Source organism: Elgaria multicarinata, chromosome 3, assembly GCF_023053635.1.
Source record: "Elgaria multicarinata webbii isolate HBS135686 ecotype San Diego chromosome 3, rElgMul1.1.pri, whole genome shotgun sequence".
NCBI classification, from domain to species: Eukaryota; Metazoa; Chordata; class Lepidosauria; order Squamata; family Anguidae; genus Elgaria; species Elgaria multicarinata.
This window is the reverse complement of record NC_086173.1, coordinates 21,747,477-21,765,955: the sequence shown is the minus strand read 5'-3', so window position 1 is coordinate 21,765,955 and position 18,479 is coordinate 21,747,477. Positions and strand designations below refer to the sequence as shown.

The 18,479-nt window shown below is 47.6% G+C and overlaps 1 protein-coding gene across 2 annotated transcripts in view; it reads right to left on the bottom strand.

The window, feature by feature from the left end:
* Window positions 1–18,479, bottom strand: part of DNMT1 (DNA methyltransferase 1) — a 73,685-nt gene that overhangs the window by 37,338 nt on the left and 17,868 nt on the right. For both annotated transcript variants that reach the window (XM_063119561.1, XM_063119562.1), the window contains exons 8-14: window positions 14,955–15,006; window positions 10,813–10,896; window positions 9,977–10,086; window positions 4,820–4,938; window positions 3,643–3,735; window positions 2,981–3,132; window positions 1,729–1,916 (exon numbers count right to left, since the gene is read on the bottom strand). In XM_063119561.1, the coding sequence (XP_062975631.1) occupies window positions 1,729–1,916; window positions 2,981–3,132; window positions 3,643–3,735; window positions 4,820–4,938; window positions 9,977–10,086; window positions 10,813–10,896; window positions 14,955–15,006 (798 nt within the window). The remainder of the gene's footprint in view (window positions 1–1,728; window positions 1,917–2,980; window positions 3,133–3,642; window positions 3,736–4,819; window positions 4,939–9,976; window positions 10,087–10,812; window positions 10,897–14,954; window positions 15,007–18,479) is intronic.

The window sequence follows — 18,479 nt, the reverse complement described above, 5'->3', positions numbered from 1 at the left end:
GAGAAATGCTCCCATCTGAAACGGTGGAGAGCTCGATGGACCAATGGTATGACTCGGTAGAAGACAATGTTCAGTGTTAAACCTTCGGCTGGGCTGCACTTCTCTGAAGTGCAGGCATGGCAGAATGCTCTCCTCCATTCAAAAATAGTCCTTGGGGAATAGAGGGAAGGCTAGTCTAGAGCCCATCTCCCCAAAGCAGAGTGCAGGAGAGCATCCCATCAGGTGAGCCCTCACCTACAATCCATGGTTGTACATCTCGGAAGCAGGTTTACCACTTCAGCCATGAACTAGGTCGGCCCTCCGCAAACAGGTGCCGTCCTGGTCTCTTGGACTACAACTTCTAGCAACCTCAAACAGCAGGGGACTTGTAGTCCAAGAGAGCAGGAAGGCACCTGGCTGGGGAAGACTGACCTAGGCCTAAATTCCAAGGCAGAGCCAGGCAAGCTCACAGAGAATATCAAGGGCTTTCTGTGTGATGAAAACTTTGAGCTTTGTTGGTTGGGGATGCTGGGAGTTGTGGTCCAAGAGATCAGGAGGGCACCAGATTAGACAAGCTCACAGAGAATATCAAGGGCTTTCTGTGCTAAGAAAGCCTAAAGGAAGCAGCAGCCAGGCACCTCTCCACCGTGCCTGGGTCCAGCTCCAGCTGAGAGCCCCCTCCCTCCTGCTACCAACTGTCTCTGCAGAGGCCACCAGTGAGGGAGGAAGCAGCAGCTAGGCACCTCTCCACCGTGCCTGGGTCCAGCTCCAGCTGAGAGCCCCCTCCCTCCTGCTACCAACTGTAACTGCTGAACTTTCCAACTAAGATTGTAGTGCCTGAATTTGCTTTCCTTTCCCCCCTCCTCCTCCTCCCTCCCAATCCCCTTTCCTTTTGTGTCATGTCTTTTAGATTGTAAGCCTGTGGGCAGGGACTGTCAAGAAATACTTTTGTAAGCCGCCATGAGAGCCTTTTTTGGCTAAATGGCGGCATAAAAATCCTTAAATAAATTAAATAAATAAATAAATAAAGCCATACACAGCTCTCCAGGGAGAATGTTCCTGTAGGAAGCTTTCATCACTTACAGACATGGAGAAGGGCAGGGGTCTCCACGTCCCTGCAGACACTTGCCTGCTGCCCCTGCATAGGCCGACCCAGGTTAAGAAGAACCCCCATTTTGACAGAGGCCACTACTACATAGTTGCCTAGAAACAGCTCAGTCCACCCCCATTTCTCAGATATGATGAAGGCCAGTCTGGGTCCTTCCTACATTATTACAGCAGGACAGTGTTGGGGGATCCATGGACCAGAATCTGCTAGTGGGCACAGAATTCTGTTTCCTGAGAATCTTTCATTTTTATAGCAAGCTTTTAACCCTTATGGCTGTGACAATCTGCTCCAAAAGTGTGTGGGCAACGTCTCCTAAATATTCAAAAACCACCCAAATGGCTAAAACTCAGTGATTTGGGGCATCAGTGCTGAACGTAACTCCTTGCTCAAGGTCTACCCAGAATGAGAAAAATACACACTGCAAATTATGCAAATGTGCATGCGATTATGCAGGTTGCAGAATTCTGCGTTTGGGTGAGGTTGCACATTATGTTTCTTGCTTCTCTTTTTAAAAGCAAAGAATGCAAAGCCCTGTGCTCGATCCTTATCAAAGCAAGAGCAGTTTCCAATAGAAGGAACTACTTGTCCTGCATTTCCTGGCCAGTCCTGGAGCGCCGTTGCTGCTGCCGCTGCTGCCATACCTCTTTCCCAGAGTGACTCCAGCCAGCTTAATCAGGTCTCTCATGCAGGGGGTGATGAGAACGGGAGGTTCGTCACTGTCTCCTGCTTCATCGTAGCTTTCCACTTGCTCCACCACAAACTGGGCATGCCGGAGGAGGGAATCTTCTGTGAAACGGTTGAAGTTCAGGCCAGCGGGAGGGACTGTGGTCTGGACAGAATGACAGGATCAAACAATTCTATTGTTTCCAAATATCCAACTCAGCTTTGAGCAAGAACAAAGCTTTTAACTTTTGTAAACCGCCCACAGCGTTTTGGCTACGGGGTGGTATATAAATTTAATAAATAAATAAATAAATAAAAGACATTGCAATAGCAAAGGTGGCTGCTCAGTCATCTTGAAAGGCAGTCTGGAGTAGTGGTTAGAGTGCAGGAACAGCTCTGGGGAGTTCAAATCCCTGCTCAGTCTTGAAGCTCACTGCATGACTCTCTCTCTCTCGGCAAAACCTACCTCACAGGATTGTTGTAAGGAAGCGCCAGGAGTGAGGGGGGAAGAGAAAGACAGACAACTGCACTATAAATTTAACACACCAAAAGAACTAGAGCTATATTTTATATAAATCCACCTTTCCCTAAACAAACAAAAAAAGGCTCATCACAACTTTGGAACTGCCCAATTTGTGTTACTAATTAATTTTATGAAAATGAGCTTTTAGATATATAACATTTTCTAAGGAAAAACACAGCAGTGGACCAGTTTCTGCCCGACATCACTGATGGCGAGGTGCCCAGACAGAGTATAAGAAAAGCTGCGTGGTTTCAAATCAAGTGGTCCAGCCAGCCCAGTTCAGTTTACTCTGATGAGCTACCGCTCATTAGGACCTTATGCACAAAGTCTCCACTGTGCTACACGGGAACCTTCACCTATCAATGTCAGGAATGGAACCTGGGACATTAGGCCTAAAAAAGCTCGCGCTCTACCAAGGAACAATTTATTTATTTATTTATTTATTTATTACATTTCTATACCGCCCAATAGCCGGTTCACAAAACGCGACTTCTCCAAGGTAGCGACGGGGTGTACAGAAACTTGACCTTTCCATCGCCATCCAAACCACACTTTTGCACCTTGGAAAAGGAAGGCCAGATAAACCCAAATCCTCAGGATTGCAACATCCATTTTGAGAACAGCAGCTATATTAAGAGTGTCTGGCTTTTGGCTTCTCTCTTTAGATACAGACGCAAAGCACAGCAACCCTGATCTGCCAAACTAACCTCAATCTTGTTCAGCAAGTCCTCGTAGCTGACGTCAGGGTTGTTTTGCAAGAATTCCACAACGATCTTGCTCATGTAGATCTTCTCCTGCATCAGGGCAAAGATGGGGGCGTATTCGTCGCTCGGCTCCATCAGGATGTAGTCCGCAAAAGCTAGAACCCAAATGCAAACACGTGGTCTAGTGCACAGGACTTGAGGTACAAGCAGGTGTCTTTAGTCATGAACTGACTTTGTGATTAGGGCAACTTAGGTTGTGACCTTCTAAACCAGGGGTGTTGAACCTCTTTTGACCCGAGGGCTGGATTCCATTTTGGAGAAGCTCTCGGGGGGCCACATTCCAGTGGGGGGGAGGGGTGAAAGGCAAAAAGGGGCGGGGCCAAAAAACACCAGCATATTTTAGCTCAATCCTCTTCGTGGTAGTAACTAAGCCTTAGATGAGGCATTTTAACCTTTCAGGATGGGGAAAAACCTCACAAAATGATCTGGGAAGGGGGGTGAGGCCATCTGGGGAACTCCAGAGGGCCAGACTGTGACCTGCACAGGCCAGATTTGGCCCGTGGAACTGGGGTTTGACACCCCTGATGAATGGGAAATGAAAGTCGGGAGACCTGGCAACTCAACTGCCACCAGCGGTTTCTTCAGCACGTTTCTATTCAGCTTACCTGTGGTGAAGCCAATCAAAGCCTTCTCCCCTCCGTCAAAGCCAGTGATCCACCATGCATTGATGGGGCCCATCTTCCTGGCTCGGACACCGCCTGAATCAGTGATGAGAATGAAGACGAGATTTAACGCATGCCTATGCCTTCCCAGATGAGCATCATGCTTTAAAGCCACTTGAATTGCCAGCCCAAGTCCAGTGCCTCTTCTCAGGAAGCAACTGGGAAACTCAGTGGTGTGTCCCTTTGGCCTTTCATGGCATAGAAGGGAGAGCAGGTCCCTACTGCTTGTTATTACTCCTACCAACCTTGGTAAAATGTTTAAGGGAAGAGGACCCTGGGATTATGGGCTACAGAGGTCCCAGAGAGGAAAGACCCAGAGGGCCAGACTCAGTTCTTGGATTACAAGTTGCCGGCCACTGCTGCAGGCGCAGCTGCACATACAAGTTAGGAAGACAGACAATCTAGGCCAGGCTTCCCCAACCGGGTGCCCTCCAGATGTGCTGGGCTGCAACTCCTATCATTCCCAGCCAGCATGGCTTTAAAGCCTTACGTCTGGCAACCAGCTCATGTCAAGAGGACACAAAGCATTAACAATTCAGAGTTGGCACTATTTGGCATTCATTTTACATGAGTGTGATCACTACACAAGATAAACACGTTCTAATACAGCTGAAGATCAGAACACAATCGCTTAAAAGGTTCCATCTGTTAACTCCAGCCATCTGGAGGTTTCGGGAAGTAAAAGCCAGCAAACTTATCAACATGCTGCAAGTCTAGGCAACCAGCTTGAAACACAAATCTCAGGCAGCCAAAAAAACCCCCAAAAGGACCCATAGATATCAGAGTAAGGTTCGTATTTCCTGGGACTTGAAACAAGGAGGCCCTAGAGCAGGGCTGCACCACCTTTTGGGCCTCAAGGGCTGCATGGGATGCTGGGTTGAGGGCGTGTGCGCGCACACACACACACACACACACAAGCAATCTCGTTACACATTGCTCTTTCCTCGCTGCTAACAGTGACAGGAAGGAGCCATGTGTAGGAGGATCTCTGGTGTGTGTGTGTGTGAGGTCATGGCACTCTTGGGAGACAACAGTAATGGCCTCAGGGGCCCGCATGCAGTCCCTGGGCTGCAGGTCGTGTACCCCTGCCCTCGATGCCCACCTGAAAGGTCACACTCACCATCTAGGCAAGGGTTATCATCATATATTGGCTTCACAGCGCCGCTGAAGTAGAGTTCAATATTCCTTTCTATGAGACCAGTATCAAATGGGCACAGATGACCTTTTCGATCGTAAACACTGTACAGAGAAGAAGATTGCAAGGCCTTTGATCAACAGCACCCTTGACACTTATTACAGCCAAATACAAACCTCTAGTCTCCCATTTACATAAAACTATTGACACACTGCAAGTCAATACTTGGGGACACATATGGACACACACAGAGAGAGATTTCCCTTCCTTGCCTCATAATACTAGAATTCACAGTCATCCAACAAAATAGATTGGGGAGTAGATTCAGGAGAGAAAAAATAAAGTACTTCTTCGTACATAACTAATTCATGAAATTTGCTGCCTTGTGACATGGTGGTGGCTACGACGTAGAGTGCTTTAAATGGGGCTGAGACAAATCCAGGGGTGGGTGGAAAAGCCAACCGACAGCCTCTGCTTCTGTAGTGCTGGGGACCGAGGAAGGGAGGTGGCAAAGGAAGTGACAATGGCAAGAGGAGACACGACTCCCAAAGGACAGGGCCGGGCAAAGCTGGTAATAGGCCCGGGCCAGATGGGAAATGTAGGCCCCATTTCAAACTGCTCATTAAGTATTTTGAATCAGTTCTAAATACATATGAACTAGAATGATTTATAAAAAAGGTAGTGGCAAGCACTTTTATGCAAAATTTACATAAGACATCACTTCTTCACATTCAGAAGTGCTTTACGTGCTTTTCTTTGGGCAAATTCATCAACAACAACAGAAAAATCAAGCAACTTTGTCCAGGGGGACTCAGAGTAGGCCCTCAAAATCATAGGCCCATGTAGATCACAAGCTGAATATGAGCCAATGATGCGATATGGCTGCAAGAAAGGCCAATGCTATTTTGGGCTGCATTAATAGAAGTATAGCTTCCAAATCGCGTGAGGTACTGGTTCCTCTCTATTCAGCCATGGTTAGGCCTCCTCTAGAGTATTGCGTCCAGTTCTGGGCTTCACAATTCAAGGACGCAGACAAGCTGGAGTGTGTTCAGAGGAGGGCAACCAGGATGATCAGGGGTCTGGAAACAAAGCCCTATGAAGAGAGGCTGAAAGAACTGGGCAGGTTTAGCCTGGAGAAGAGAAGATTGAGGGGAGACATGATAGCACTCTTCAAATACTTAAAAGGTTGTCACACAGAGAAGGGCCAGGATCTCTTCTCGATCCTCCCAGAGTGCAGGACACGGAATAACAGGCTCAAGTTAAAGGAAGCCAGGTTCCAGCTGGACATCAGGAAAAACTTCCTGACTGTTAGAGCAGTACAACAATGGAATCAATTACCTAGGGAGGTTGTGGGCTCTCCCACACTAGAGGCCTTCAAGAGGCAGCTGGACAACCATTATTATTATTATTATTATTATTATTATTATTATTATTATTATTATTAAAAGCACTTTTATAGCGCCACCTCACCATTTCTGGCATCGAGGCGCTTTACAATAACATATAAAACAATTCCATTAAAAGCATCCATCTGTCAGGGATGCCTTAGGGTGGATTCCTGCATTGAGCAGGGGGTTGGACTCGATGGCCTTGTAGGCCCCTTCCAACTCTGCTATTCTATGGTTCTATGCCAACTGCCCCCCCCCCCCTCTGCCCAGCCCTGCCAAAGGATACTTGGGAACACAACTGGAGGCTATGAGGAAGTGCCGGGTAGCCAGGGAGCTACAGCACTGGGAGATCCAGGTCCTTATATAAGCACTCTCTGTAGACTCTGGCCATGATCCAGCAACCTGGCCTTGCACCTGCAGGCAAGGCCTTCCTATTGGAAGAATGCCTCAGGCCACGCAACAGAGCTCCATCTGCCATTTCTGGCACAAGCAGAGCTCCAGACGGCAGCCATTTTCTGCATTTGTAGAGAACAAAAACTCTCTCTTTTCAGACAAGGAGACTAGAGAACGCTTAATTTCCAGTGAATTTTTAGAATGTTTTTAGGATGTTTTAATCATGTATACTACGTTTTTAATCTGTTTTTATGTGTTTTACTAGCTGTACCCTGCCACGCGTTGCTGTGGCTCAGTCTGGTTAAATTGAAAAGAAAGAAAAGACAAAGCGAATGTTTCTAATATGTTTAATTTCACAATGCTTGTGGATATACAATATTTTTAGTTGTTCCATTGTCTGTGTAGATATAGAGATTGTCTGGTTTGCCGACTCTAGAACACGCAATGTATAATTGTCCATGTGAGAAGCAATCTGTGTCTAGATCTAAACCGCACAATTCTAAAGATTGGCCCTGAGCTTTGTTGATGGTGATTGCAAACGCCAATCGAATTGGGAATTGCAATCTCTTAAATTGAAATGGCATATCTGTTGGAATCATAGGAATGCGAGGAATGAGGACATTTTCACCTTTGAAAGGTCCTGTCAAGATTGATCTCCGACTATAACAATTGCCACTTCGTCTATAGTTGGAGCATTGAATCTTCGCACATGTTCTCCAGCAGGCATTTTGTCAGCATGAATAACAATCTTGTGTGTATCAGATGGCATCATGTCAATTGCTGTTTTGAACAAATGTACTAAATTGTTTTTTTCGTGAAGTAGCTGTTGCAGTTTTGAAACGATGGACCTTTTTATGCCATGCATTCAATTCATCATTGCCATCACCAATGAAATACATTTGTAGGAATTTATGTTGACTATCTTGAAACGGAAGGAAGGAGCCGGCTTTATGATAAATTTGTCCTTTGACTTTGAAAGTTGGCATAAATGGAGCTGTGATGATTTCTGCGCCGAACGACGTCATTTGGAAGCATGAGTTGTATTTCCTGATGTTAGATAGGAAATGCTTTGATTCTGCGGTATATCCAGCAAGCAAAGTTTGTAATGGCTCTGGTGGTCCTCCAAGTTGAGGCAGTTTAATTTTTCCAGCAGCGCAACATATTCCTTTTGTTTCTCCATTAAATTTAAGAGCCCTGCAATAAGGACACACTTCAGTCACAGTGCCGATGAGAACATGCCGTCTCAAATTATAATCATCAGCTGGGTTGTACCGGAATGCAAGGCGATTGTAATCGTGTGATTGTTTACCACGGAGTCGTGTTTGACGCTGATGTGCTGTTTCTCGTTGACGTCTTCTGTTTCTGTTTCGCGTTCATTCTGTTGAGAACAAAGCAGATCTGAAGCTGTAGAACGCGATTGCCGTGCTCGCAACCGTGCATCCACAAGTCTGGCTGAACGTTGCTTGGCTGGTTCCTTGGCACGTATTTGAGGCATTCTTTTTCTTTTTTTCTCGTTTGCTGATGGCCGTTCTTCCTCAGTCTGATTTGCAATTTCTCGTCGCAGTGCTTCTGCTCCGCGAGTACGACGACCTAAGTGTGATCTTCTGCGAGGCATTATTTGGATGAAGTAAAGCAAATTGTTTGGTTTTTAAAAAAGGATGTTTTTACGGTGAGGTTAGCGGAAACTCCTGGCAGTTACCTTTCTTCAGAACGTGTAACTGTCACAGGTGTGACATCTATATTCACTCAGCCAATTGCGAGAGTACATGCAAATAGGAGAGGAGGCAGAGGCAGCGGATTGGCCTACTGGTTGGTGATGTCACAATGATCAGGAGGACTGGTTTTGAGGAGGCCTATTTCTTCGATTTTAAGACAAACCTTTGACCCCATAGAGAACATAGTTACATAACAACGCTCGCGTATTCGAATGCAACGCTGTGTCAAAATTTCAAAGCAATCGGTTCAGAACTTTCGGACATATAACGACAGTACCGAACGGTCTTTTTCATTTTTATTTATATAGATAGATATTCACTGTTGTTCCCCGCCTCGATCCAAGTGGAGAGGCGGGTAAGAATTATTATTATTTTTTTTTAAAAAAAATGAAGTTAAAGCAAAAAATAATAATTGTCAGGACTGCAGGACTATACGAGGCAAATAGCCCTAACTATGCACAGGGCTATGCACTTTCCACTCCACCCAGTGTTGTAATCCCTGTTACCTAGCTGAGGAGCTCTTCCACATGAGGAGCTCTTCCACCGGATTGGGAATGTCCAAAGCAACACAGAGACTGGTGTGCCTTAATCTACACTGACCTAAATGGGTCCTCGCAGTTCCAGAGGGCTGCATGTGCCGCTCCCTGTGCGGCTGGCACCCCCTCACCCAATATCGCACTGTGCCCAGCCCCAACAATGGCCCTTACCAGCCATGTCAATTGCCTTGGAGTACTATGGGGAACCTTAGGTGCTGTAATGGTTCAGAGGGGCCCTGACCTTGGCACAGATGGAGACGGGCTTAAATGTTGTGCGTCTCAGGCCTTTTGGACATGACCCTCTGCCCCATACCACTTCTGAACTTACTCTAACTTTGGGGACCCTAACCCCAAGCCAACCTTGTTTGGCAAGCGTGTGCAGCTTCTCACATGCAGTCGCGTGAGTCTCTGGATTGGAAGAAAATTGTCATCCAATGCTTTTTGAGCAGGGTTGGAGCCGGGGCGCTGCCTGTTTCCTTCTGCCTTTACCACCCCGCTCCGCCCTCAACCAGCTGCTCTAGACATTGACAGTAAAGGACAGAACTGAGCAGCTCCTTCATGCAGGTGCTTCTACCTACACAGTCCTGCGTGGAGTAACAGAGACAGAAGGAGACGGAGAGCAAGAGACACCCAGATGCTTTTCATCTTCCAGCAGCAGATCACGCCCAGATTCCTACCACTCAAGCCAAGCTACGCTTTACAGTAGGGATGAGGAACCTCCAGCCACGTGCAGCCTGCGGAGCTTCCTTAAGTTCTGCCTCCAAGCTCCACCCCCTTGAACTCTGACCCCTGGAGCCTCATTGGCCTCCAAGCTCTGCCCACCTGGAGGAATCCCTCATTATCTCCAATCTGAGATCAGATATAAAAGATGGCAGGGGGAGAGGGGCTCCTGCGTCATGTTGCTCCTCCCAGCGCTGGCCAAGTGCCCTTCTCTGTGCCTCTTAGCAAGGAAAGGCAAAAAAAAAAGCTGGAGTAATGACATAGTGAACGAGGCCTCACCCACTGAAGGCATCTGGCCCACGTAGGGCCAGCTATGGAGCAATTCACCACCCACCCACCCAGTTATAGTTCTGCACCCTGGCTTTACAGTGAATGAGCACTCAGCCTGACCTGAAGAACGTCACTTTGTGTTGGGGCAGGTCATCGTAACTCTCAAACCCGTCTTCATTGGCATCGAAAATGGACAACCGTTCATCAGTCAGCATCTCTGGCTCATCCAGCTAGGGAAATACAAGGTTTTGCATGTATTCCAGGGTCACAGCAGAGAGGAAGGTTCTTCATATTTTCTAGGGATGTGCTCCGCTTCTAATCGGACCGGCAAATTAGAAGCGGAGCGGGGTGCTTCGCCTCCCCTTAAAGCGGAGGCGAAGAGGATTGGGGGGCTGGCGGAGCGTTGCGAAGAGGATCGAGGTGAAGGCGGATCCTTCGCCTCGATCAGGAGCTCCGCAAGAAAGGTAAGTGGGGTTTATCGGGCCCTGCCGCTGTCGCCCATGCGGCGACAGCGGCAGGGCCCGGAAAAACCACCCCCCTCCTCTCCCTTACCTGCGTCCGTCCGCGGTCCCTCGGCTTCTTCAACTGAGCCCGCAGCTCAACCAGGAAGTCTAGGCCGCACTTGCAGCCCAGACTTCCTGGTTGAGCCATAGGCTCAATTGAAGAAGCCGAGGGACCGCGGACGGACGCAGGTAAGGCCCCCCTCCCCCTTGGTCCCTTACCGGGGTCTGCAGTTAAGGGAGAGGAGGGAGGGGGGGCCTTACCTGGCGCCACTCCCCTCCACTGCGGAGCTCCGATTCGGAGCCGGAGCTCCGTGGCGAAGAGGAGAGGACTATAGGCGGAGCGGCGCGGAGCAGAGCGTGCCTGATCCAAAATTTTCGGATCGGCCTGCGGGGCGGATCGGGTGGTCCGTGCACACACCTAATATTTTCACTGCAAAAGGTGCAGCAACTTACTGCATCGTCAGGATCCCCCTGGAAGAACTTGAGGTCAGGGTCATCTAGGTACTGTCTGCATTCAACGCATTTGGGAGGGGTGGTCTGGAAGGGAAAGACATATTAGAGGTATATCAGTTCATGCCATAAGACTGACTCTGGCCTGCTTGCATTAGCTGCCTGTACATTTCCAAACCTGATTCAAGGTGCTGGTTTTAACCTATAAAGCCTTACATGGCTCAGGACTGCAATACCCAACGGAACACCTGTCCTGACCTGAACCTGCCTGGACACTACAACCAATGCCTGGGGCCTCCCTCCTAGAGATGTAAAATTTCTGGAAATTTTGAAGCTATGAAAAAAAAAAACATTCTTTTTTCCGTTTTTTCCAGGGGGAACAGAAATTCTTGGAAAAATTGAAATAATGCAATATTAGCACTTTTTACAGATTGAAAGTCACTTTGTTACTTTAGGAACATAAAATGTAATTATGTCAAAGTTGGTTTGGCATAAAATTATTACATTTGGTATATTAAAACTATTGTATTCAAACAATTATTACAAATTTAATTTACTTTTTTTTGGTAACAAACGGAGCTACAAGCTCCTGAACTGTAAGGAACCTCTTTGGTTCTGCCAGTTTATGAGGAGCAAGCAAAAAACAATTTTAAAAAACAACTGAAGAAACCACCAACATTAGTAACAAAGAAAATTATTTATGTTTCCACTAGTCCTCCAGTGTCAAGACATAAAGCCCCCATTCCCATAAAAAGAACTGAGAAAAAAGGGGAAACCAAGATTCAATGAATATGCATGAAATTTAATTAGGTCATTTTCTGACCTATAGCTATCACTATAGTCTCTGCTTCCATGGCAGTGCTGCCCCCTAGAGGCAGAAATGCATCTTGCTCTTGCATTTGAGAGTTGTAGTCTCAGTTTGCAACCTAGGACTTGCTTGTCCTTGGTGCACAGACATCGTAATAATCTGATACCGTACAGTTTTTAGAAATCATTTGGAGAAGTAAATATCTGAACACCTTGTCTTAAACATTTTATTCATCATGCTAAAATAAAACATCCCGCAATCCATTTTTTCTTCATTCCCCCCCCCCCCCCAATTTTTCAGAAAAACAAAACAAAAAAGGCTTCGGAAGAAAATGGAAAAAAACCCGGTTTCCCCCCAAATTTTTCCAGTGTTTTTCCGGGCCTTCACATCTCTACTCCCTCCGAGTGCTGAGCCTTCTCAGTGGTGACCTCCAACTGTAGATTGAGCTCCCCACTGAGGCCCAGGCCTGCCTGGCACCAACACTGTCATCTTTTCAGTGACAGGCTAAGGCTACCCTCTACTCCCAGGCATTTAATGCTACATAATGGGGCATTTCTGCCAGTCGTTTAAATAGGCCTAATATTTTATTGAAACTGTTTTTAGCTGTCTAAATTAAATTGTTCAAAATTCTGTATGTTTAAACTTGTATGCCGTATTCTATGCTGTAGTTTTATGCTGTGTTTGATTATCTTATGAATGGCTGTAAACCTTCTAGAGAGCTTCGGCTAGTGGGTGGTATAGAAATTAAAACCACCACCACCACCACAGTAATAATAATACCGCATTTCTTCGATTCTAAGACGCACTTTCCCCCCCATATAAACATCTCTAAAAACGGGGTGCATCTTAGAATCGCGGGTGCGATTATTATTCTTAGAATCAAAGCTTTTTTTCTGTTGGTGGTACTGAAATTAGTGTGCGTCTTACAATCGATGGCGTCTTACAATTGAAGAAATACGGTAATAATAACAACTTGTTCCAAACCAAGGACCACATTAGAAATGTCTCATGGATTGGGAAGCCAGTGGCGAAAATATTTCTGGTCACATGCAACTGATATAATACCAGTATTCACACAGGTGTAGCAAATGCTAAGCTAGCCCTTCCCAACCCAGCATCAGCTATTGGCCATACCGGCCCAGGGGGTGATGTAGTCCAACACACCTGGAGGGCAAAAGCTTGGGGAAGATTGTGCTAAAGCTTTATAGGCAGAAGAATGTTGTGCTTTTCAGTCTTTGCTGCCCTTTAATGCAAGACCCTCAGGATGACTTATTCATTTATTACATTTTTATACCGCCCAATAGCCGAAGCTCTCTGGGCGGTTCACAAAAACTAAAACCACAATAAAACAACCAACAGGTTAAAAGCACAATTACAAAATACAGTATAAAAAGCACAACCAGGATAAAACCACGCAGCAAAATTGATATAAGATTAAAATACAGAGTTAAAACAGTAAAATTTAAATTTAAGTTAAAATACTGAGAGAATAAAAAGGTCTTCAGCTGGCGACGAAAGGAGTACAGTGTAGGCGCAAGGCGGACCTCTCTGGGGAGCTCATTCCACAACCGGGGTGCCACAGCGGAGAAAGCCCTCCTCCTAGTAGCCACCTGCCTCACTTCCTTTGGCAGGGGCTCACGGAGAAGGGCCCCTGTAGATGATCTTAAGGTCCGGGCAGGTACATATGGGAGGAGGCGTTCCTTCAAATAACCTGGCCCCAAACCGTTTAGGGCTTTGAATGTTAATACCAGCACTTTGAATCGGGCCCGGACCTGGACTGGCAGCCAATGAAGCTGGAAAAGGACTGGCGTAATGTGATCTCGCCGGCCAGTCCCTGTTAGTAACCGTGCTGCCCTGTTTTGTACAGCTGAAGCTTCCGGACCGTTTTCAAAGGCAGCCCCACGTATAACGCATTGCAGTAATCCAAACGAGAGGTTATCAGAGCATGGATAACTGTAGCTAGGCTATCTCTGTCCAGATAAGGGCGTAGTTGGTATATCAACCTAAGCTGATAAAAGGTGCTCTTTGCCACTGAGTTCACCTGTGCCTCAAGTGACAGTTCTGGATCCAAGAGCACCCCCAAACTACGGACCCGATCCTTTAGGGAGAGTGCAACCCCGTCCAGGACAGGGTTGCACTTTATTTCTAAGGCTTAAAAATCTTCCCATCTATTTATCTCCTTATTCCAGAGCATTGTGATAAATTTTAGTTTAACGTGAGCTTTAAAATGCCCACTGTTTAGGTGGGCAGCTCAAAGCCTTGTCACCTCTAATGCCTAAATAACAGTGCACCAAAAGAGATGGGAGGTGATAATTTATAGGGCGGGCAGGGAATCAATAAAGGAGAAATCAAGTAGCCCAATGTCATCGTTTCTGAACAATTAAAGACCCTTAAAAAGGCTCCACAAAGAGTAAAACTGGCCTATTGCTCACAGGGCAGATTCAGACCAAGGTGGTGGCGGCCTGAAAGCTGACTGCGTGGGCCTTGATTCATTTCATGGCATTATAACTGGCCCTTCAATGGAAAAGGAACACATTTCCAGGGCAGCTTACAAAAGTCGGAAAGAAAAATAAGCAAAACCAACCTGAATAAGCAGGAGCACAGGCTGCTGCCCACCTGTTAGTTCCCCCTCCCCTAGCTTGCTGAGAAGCTATTTATGCCAGGGTGCGAGGCCAGGGGTGACCACTTCCCATGGGGTTCTAAGGCGCTCCACAGCAAGCTTTAAAGGAGGTTCCCGTACAGCTCCTCTGGGCCGTCGGAACCTAGCCAGAAAGGACATCTGCCAGCTTTCATAAATGAGACTGGTATTTGTAGCAACTGCAGCAGGGATAGGTAATTAAAACATATTTGTCAGCTAAATCTGTGCTGCAATATGGCTTGCTGTTTGAGAGTCCAGTTCTTATGCTCCATTTCGTTTTACCAAGCACAGTTTATGGAGCACTTCCAGTATACAAGTTGCTTAGGGTGAAAAATCCCACACATATTTAGACAGGAAAAAAACAACTCCTACAACATCCCCCAGCCAGTCGTATTGCATAAGATTGCGCCCTTAGCTACGTTTCTCATTCACGTACCCAGCAATAATCCATATGTTATGTTGTTTTTAAAGACAGGAATCAGAGGTCAAATGATGGCAATTAGGGCAAACTACCAAGGTATATGTAGCTTTAGGTTTCTGTCCTAATGCCTGTTTTACAACATCTGTGTTTTGGAAGTCAGAGATCAATATTTTCCTTAACCGTTGATACTCCAAACCATTTCGGGAGGGAGTTGCTCCAGGTATACTCATACGATATTCAGACTTTTTTAAAAAATAACAATATAAATGTCTACTTACTTTAACAGATGACACAGTTTTAACCTGGGCTGCTTCTTCTTTTATCTCAGTCCTGCACAGAACACACATAAAAAAAAAACCCACACACAGTAAGACTAGTCGGGCAAAAGAAGCTATTACAAGAATATTATTTCAGTCACTGGATATAGAAATTTTGGAAAAATCAAATGCTCTAATTCCAATACCCAAATATATGGTACATGCTTTTCATGCTCATAGTAAACCTTTTTGGGGGCCCTTTTAATCAACAGGCAGGATATAAAACTTACATATACACAAGTGCCACATGTAGAACTTTGGGGCAAACGTATGGAATTGAAGGTACGTGTACATTTTCCACTAGTGGACACTGGTGGCTCCACTCTGAGTTTCAGTCAGAACTCTAAAGTTCTTTTTTTCCTTTTCCTTTTTTTTCTCTTTTAAACATCACAAACACAAACATCACATATAATACATACGAACAAAGGTATACATAAAGGTATACACAACGACACTTACAGCAAAGTATAATCAAAAACAAACATTTAGGGATAAGGTTAAAGTACATTTTTTGGCCCTCTTCATGCCAGAAATGGTAACTAACTTCTTAGTTACCATTTATACGTCAATCAAATTCAGTTCTTTCGTATGACTTATCTGAGTCTCATACATTGGATTCTCAGAATCATACTTAATTTCTCTAATTCTTTAATTGCAATGAATGCTTCAATCACGTTTATTTCTTCTCTTTCGCCCCCTCCTCTTTTCCTCTCTTTCCCCATCTTAATCCTAAAATCCACAAACAAATACATCATTTTTCTCTGTCTCTTTCAGATGTTCTATCAAAGGTTTCCATTCCAGCATAAACATAATTGTTGACCTTTCTCTCATTATCGCTACAAGTTTTGTCATCTCTGCGAGTTCCAACATCTTCAACATCCATTCATCCATTGCTGGTAGAACTCTAAAGTTCTGAATGAAACCTGGAGTGGATTCACTGCCCACTGACATCAGAACCACCAGCCTCCGCGCACATTAATTCAGCTGAAACTGTGTACAGTAGAGCTGTACATAGATGGACCATAAGGGCTGACTACTAGGGCTGTGCACGGACCCCCCCCCCAACCGCTTCGTGGCCCGATCCGCAACTTTCGGATTGGGCCAATTCACCCCTCCCCCACTCCGCGGAGTGAGATCCGGAGGGGTGGATCGACATTTTGCCCCCTTTCCCTACTTACTTGCTTCTGTGGCGGAGGCAGGTAAGTGGGGAAGGTGAGGGGCAAAATAGGGCCCGAATAAGCCCCCTCCCCCCTTACCTGGCTCCGCTGGCATCGCCACATGGACTTCGGTGGTGGCGCCAGGTAAGCCCCCTCCCCTCCCCCACCCCGTCGCGGTCCGGCACAGGCTTCAACTGAGTCCCAGGCCTCAAAGCGGAAGCAGGCCTGCTTCCGCTTTGAGGCCTGGGCTTCAGTTGAAGCCTGTGCCGGACACAGGTAACCCCCCCCGCCCCCTTACCTGGTTCCGCCAGCGTCGCCGCATGGACTGCAGCGCCGCCGCCAGGTGAGCCCCCTCCCCCCCCTTACCTGCCTTCGGAGCTCTGGATGGAGGCGAACCGCTTCGCCTCGATCCACAGCTCCTTTGATCCGGATCCGCCTTTGATGGAGGCGGATCGGGTCGCTCCGCTCCGGATTCACAATCCGAATCGGAGCGGAGCACAGCCCTACTGACTACAGCTATAGTTCGCATGACAAGCTACACCTGCTGAAGTAGGTGTATTTGGCTGGTGGGGTGTGTTTGGCTGGTGGGGGGGAAAGAAGAACAGGGACTGCTGGGGCTTCCCTCTGCAGTCTCTCCCCTCACCTGCTGGGCGTCAGCTGACTGAGTGCTCCACCTCTCCCTAACAGGTACATCTGCAGCCTGCCAGAGGCTGGGAAGGTGGGGTGTGTTTGGCTGGTGGGGGGGGAAAGAAGAACAGGGACTGCTGGGGCTTCCCTCTGCAGTCTCTCCCCTCACCTGCTGGGCGTCAGCTGACTGAGTGCTCCACCTCTCCCTAACAGGTACATCTGCAGCCTGCCAGAGGCTGCGCCTCGGCGCGCGCCTCGGCAGCGCGCAGAGTGCGGCGCCATACTACTGTACCTGCAAGATCTCCAACCAGCCAACCAGCAGCAAATTGTAAAATACATTTTAATTACTTTTTAATATGTGCCTGGGGAGCTCTGGGGGATACGGGGATGCCCACATAACTGTGGTCACGGGTAGGGGGAGGTATGGTGCTAGGGGAGGAACAGGCCAGATGAGGAGAAGAGAGGATAGATTCCTTACAGCTATTCCCTCTTCTGGTTCCTACCCCAACCGGATAGTTCCTGGCGGCCATATCAGCTTGCTCTCGGGTCTGGTGGTGGTGCTGCTGAACGCCAGGTCAGTCCAGAATAAAATCTCCCTCATCCATGATTTGATTGTGGATGAGGGGGCTGACCTGGTATGCATCACTGAGACCTGGGTGGGTGAACTGGGTGGGGTTGCTCTCACCCAGCTCTGCCCTCCTGGGTACTCGGTGCAGCACCAGCACAGACTCGAGGGCCGGGGAGGGGGGGTTGCCGTGGTCTATAGGAATACAATCTCCCTCTCTAGGCTTCCTGTTCAGTTGAGTGCTGGTCTGGAGTGTTTGTACTGTGTGTTGGGTACTCGAGACAGATTAGGGATTCTGCTGGTGTACCGTCCACCCCGCTGCCCAACAGTCTCCCTGCCTGAGCTGACGGAGGTTGTCTCGGACCTGGTGTTGAGGACCCCCAGGATGGTGGTTCTGGGGGATCTCAACTTCCATGCCGAGGCTGCTGTATCCAGAGCGGCTCAGGACTTCATGGCTGCCATGACAACCATGGGGCTGTCTCAACATGTCATCGGCCCAACACATGCAAAGGGACACACGCTTGATCTGGTTTTCTCGACTGGACAGGAGGATGGTGATCTGGAAGTGGGGGAACTAACATCTACCCCCTTGTCATGGTCGGATCACTTCCTACTGAGGTTTAGACTCTCGGCGGCCTTTCCCCTCTGCAAGGGTGGGGGGCCTATTAAAATGGTCCGCCCCCGGAGGCTAATGGACTCCGATGGATTCCAGAGGGCTCTGGGGGATTTTCCTGCTGATATGGCCGGTGCTCCTGTCGAAGCCCAGGTCGCTCTGTGGAATGCAGAGATGACTCGGGCGGTTGACACGATCGCGCCCAAGCGTCCTCTCCCTCTGAGCAGAGCCCGGTCAGCTCCTTGGTATACATCTGAGCTGAGGGCGATGAAGCAAGAGGGGAGACGGCTAGAACGCAGGTGGAGGAAAACTCGTGCTGGGTCTGATCGAACACGGGCTAGAGCTCACTATCGAGCCTACTCTGTGGTGGTGAGGGTGGCAAAGAGGCAGTTCTTTTCCATCAGCATTGCGTCTTCTCGGTGTCGTCCGGCGGAGCTTTTCCGAGTGGTTCGTGGCCTGTTACACTCTGGGCCAGGGCGTGAGATAGTTGAACCCTCGGTAGCACGCTGTGACGAGTTTGCACG